This window comes from Gavialis gangeticus, unplaced genomic scaffold, assembly GCF_001723915.1.
Source record: "Gavialis gangeticus isolate Ggan-Ray unplaced genomic scaffold, GavGan_comp1, whole genome shotgun sequence".
In the NCBI taxonomy this organism is placed as follows: Eukaryota; Metazoa; Chordata; order Crocodylia; family Gavialidae; genus Gavialis; species Gavialis gangeticus.
The window spans coordinates 39,625,944-39,628,239 of NW_017729025.1; the positions used below are offsets into that span (position 1 = coordinate 39,625,944).

Here is a 2,296-nt window from a genome sequence, read left to right on the forward strand (position 1 = left end):
CCCCCCCCCCCCCCTTGCCCCTTCCCTTCCACAGACTTACTTGCAGGGCACTGTTTTTCACACTGCCCTGTTAATTGGCTGCATTTCTGTAAATTGGTTATCGGATCAGCATCAGCCAATATGGCTGGTTAATATTTGGCTTTTACTATCAGCCAAGAAATTCTTTTATCAATGCACCCCTAGCATCTTGTGCACCTTTACTGCTTGTGTCATGAAAGAAGAATTAAGATGACCCAAATTTTAATCTGGGTTTAATTGTTTTATTTTAATATAGCTGTTCATGAATGAGGGGAGTTATTTAATACTGAACTTGGCTGTCAGGTATTCACATTTTTGACAAAAACTCTTGGAGGGACACTTTACAAGTCGTTTCACAGTATACAATTTTACATTTTATGTAACTTACCATTTAAATACTATATTACAGTGATTCTGGACGTGGGAGCAGTTTATTAGACAGAGCTATTGCTGATAGACGACAGCTTAATACTATTACCTTACCAGACTTCAGTGACCCTGAAACAGGTGAGAATTGACATCTGAAAAAATAAGTGGCCTAGTATGCTTAGTTGGGGTTTATAGGATAAAAAGATTAAAGCAGCTAGAGTAAGATGGGAATGTCTTCAGCCTTATATATTTAAAAATATCCATTATGAAGTTTTGAGAAGATATTTGCAATGTACATTCTATTTTTATTTTGTTTTTTAAAAATGACCCTTGCCTCTTGGTATATTTGTATTCATAAAATATTTAGGGATGATCTTTCTGTTTTATCCATAAATATTAACGTGTGAGCTCAATGTTGGCATGCTGGTCTATTCTATTCTATCTAAAGTCTTATACTTCACTTATCCTATTGTTATTTAAGCATCTTGGAGGATTTTACTTTCTTCTTAATATTTAACAAGCAAATTAGGAAAACAAAGAGAACTCCCTTTCGTGCCCCTAAAATGCATGAACATTTTAGTGGCTTTTTGGCCCTCTTTATTATTCGAAAACAGTATTAATTTGGGTGGCTGATTCATAATGCAAGTGAATAGCTATTGACATTTTAAGAAAAGTAAATATTTTACAAGTTGAATAAGGAACTTTTCCTTACTCACTGACATATGAAATATTGTACAGATTCAGTAGGTAAAATTTAAGGTATCATAACATGTCAGTGGGTGCATCTACATGTGCACTTTAATGTGGAGCTGACTAGTTAGCTCCACAGTAAAGTGTCACTGTCTACATGTGCACACATATTAAGGTGCAGTAAATTAACTCTGAGTACTATCCTACAATGAAGTCATTTAGTGCACCAAAATGTACATGTAGACAGTGACCAGTGCTGGCTGGGGCACAAAGGTACTACAGTGTGGGGGCTGCCTGCCAGCTAGCCCCATATTATAGCACCTTTGTGCCCTAGCCAGCCCCTTTGCTGCTGCCACCAAGAGCCTGGGGCTGTTCTGTCCTGACTTAAACACATGTGAAGACCCTGCACCCAGGAGCAGCTGACTCTGGCTCAAAATGCTCAAGAGTTTATTGCTATGTGCTAACTGCACATGTAGATGCACCAAGTATATATTTACATGGCATAATTAGTCTATCATATATTCATCTGTCATAATATAAATAAATACCGTATTTACATGAATATAAGATGACTCCCAATAATTAGATTCTATATACGGAAAATTGTATAAACTTATTGTAATTTTCCAGGTATAGAGTCTAAGTATTGGAGGGTATCTTGAATTCCCCACCTTCCCCAACTGCTACAGCAGGGAAAGCAATGGCTGGAGGGGGTGTCAGGTGCCCTCTGCCCCACCCACTTCTTCACTCTGGAGCCTTCCTGCTCCCCCCGTCTCAGCCTCCCTTTCAACCCTGGCCCCCTGTAAGTAAGGGTGAGCAGGGAAGCAGAAGCTGGGGACGGGGGGGAGGAAGCAGAAGCTGCAGAGGAAGGGCAGGAGGCTGCTGAGGGTCTGACTCTGGCCCTGACATGGGCTCAGGGCCAGACTCAGAACCTCAGCAGCCACCTGCTCCCCACCTTGGCTTTGTATGCAGTAGCTTTATTCCCCATGCTGATTGTGGGGGGCCCGAGGGTGAGATACCACCTCCTTGTATTTAAGTAAATACGGTATGCCGGAAAAGGAGTACAAACAAAAAGGTACCTGGCCAGAGTGACTTTGATGCAAGTTGTGAGAAACTTGTGCAAAGAGAATGAAAGTAACTTTTAGTTTCTGTATTTTTCACAAAAGGCTTACTCTCCTGTGTTCCACTTTTTTAAGTGCATGGAGGTTTTTTTTTTTTT

General features: G+C 40.3%; 1 protein-coding gene across 2 annotated transcripts in view; it reads left to right on the forward strand.

Moving 5' to 3' along the window:
- TTC7B (tetratricopeptide repeat domain 7B) overlaps positions 1-2,296 on the forward strand; it is a 258,616-nt gene that overhangs the window by 160,201 nt on the left and 96,119 nt on the right. For both annotated transcript variants that reach the window (XM_019518662.1, XM_019518663.1), the window contains exon 16: positions 428-525. In XM_019518662.1, the coding sequence (XP_019374207.1) occupies positions 428-525 (98 nt within the window). The remainder of the gene's footprint in view (positions 1-427; positions 526-2,296) is intronic.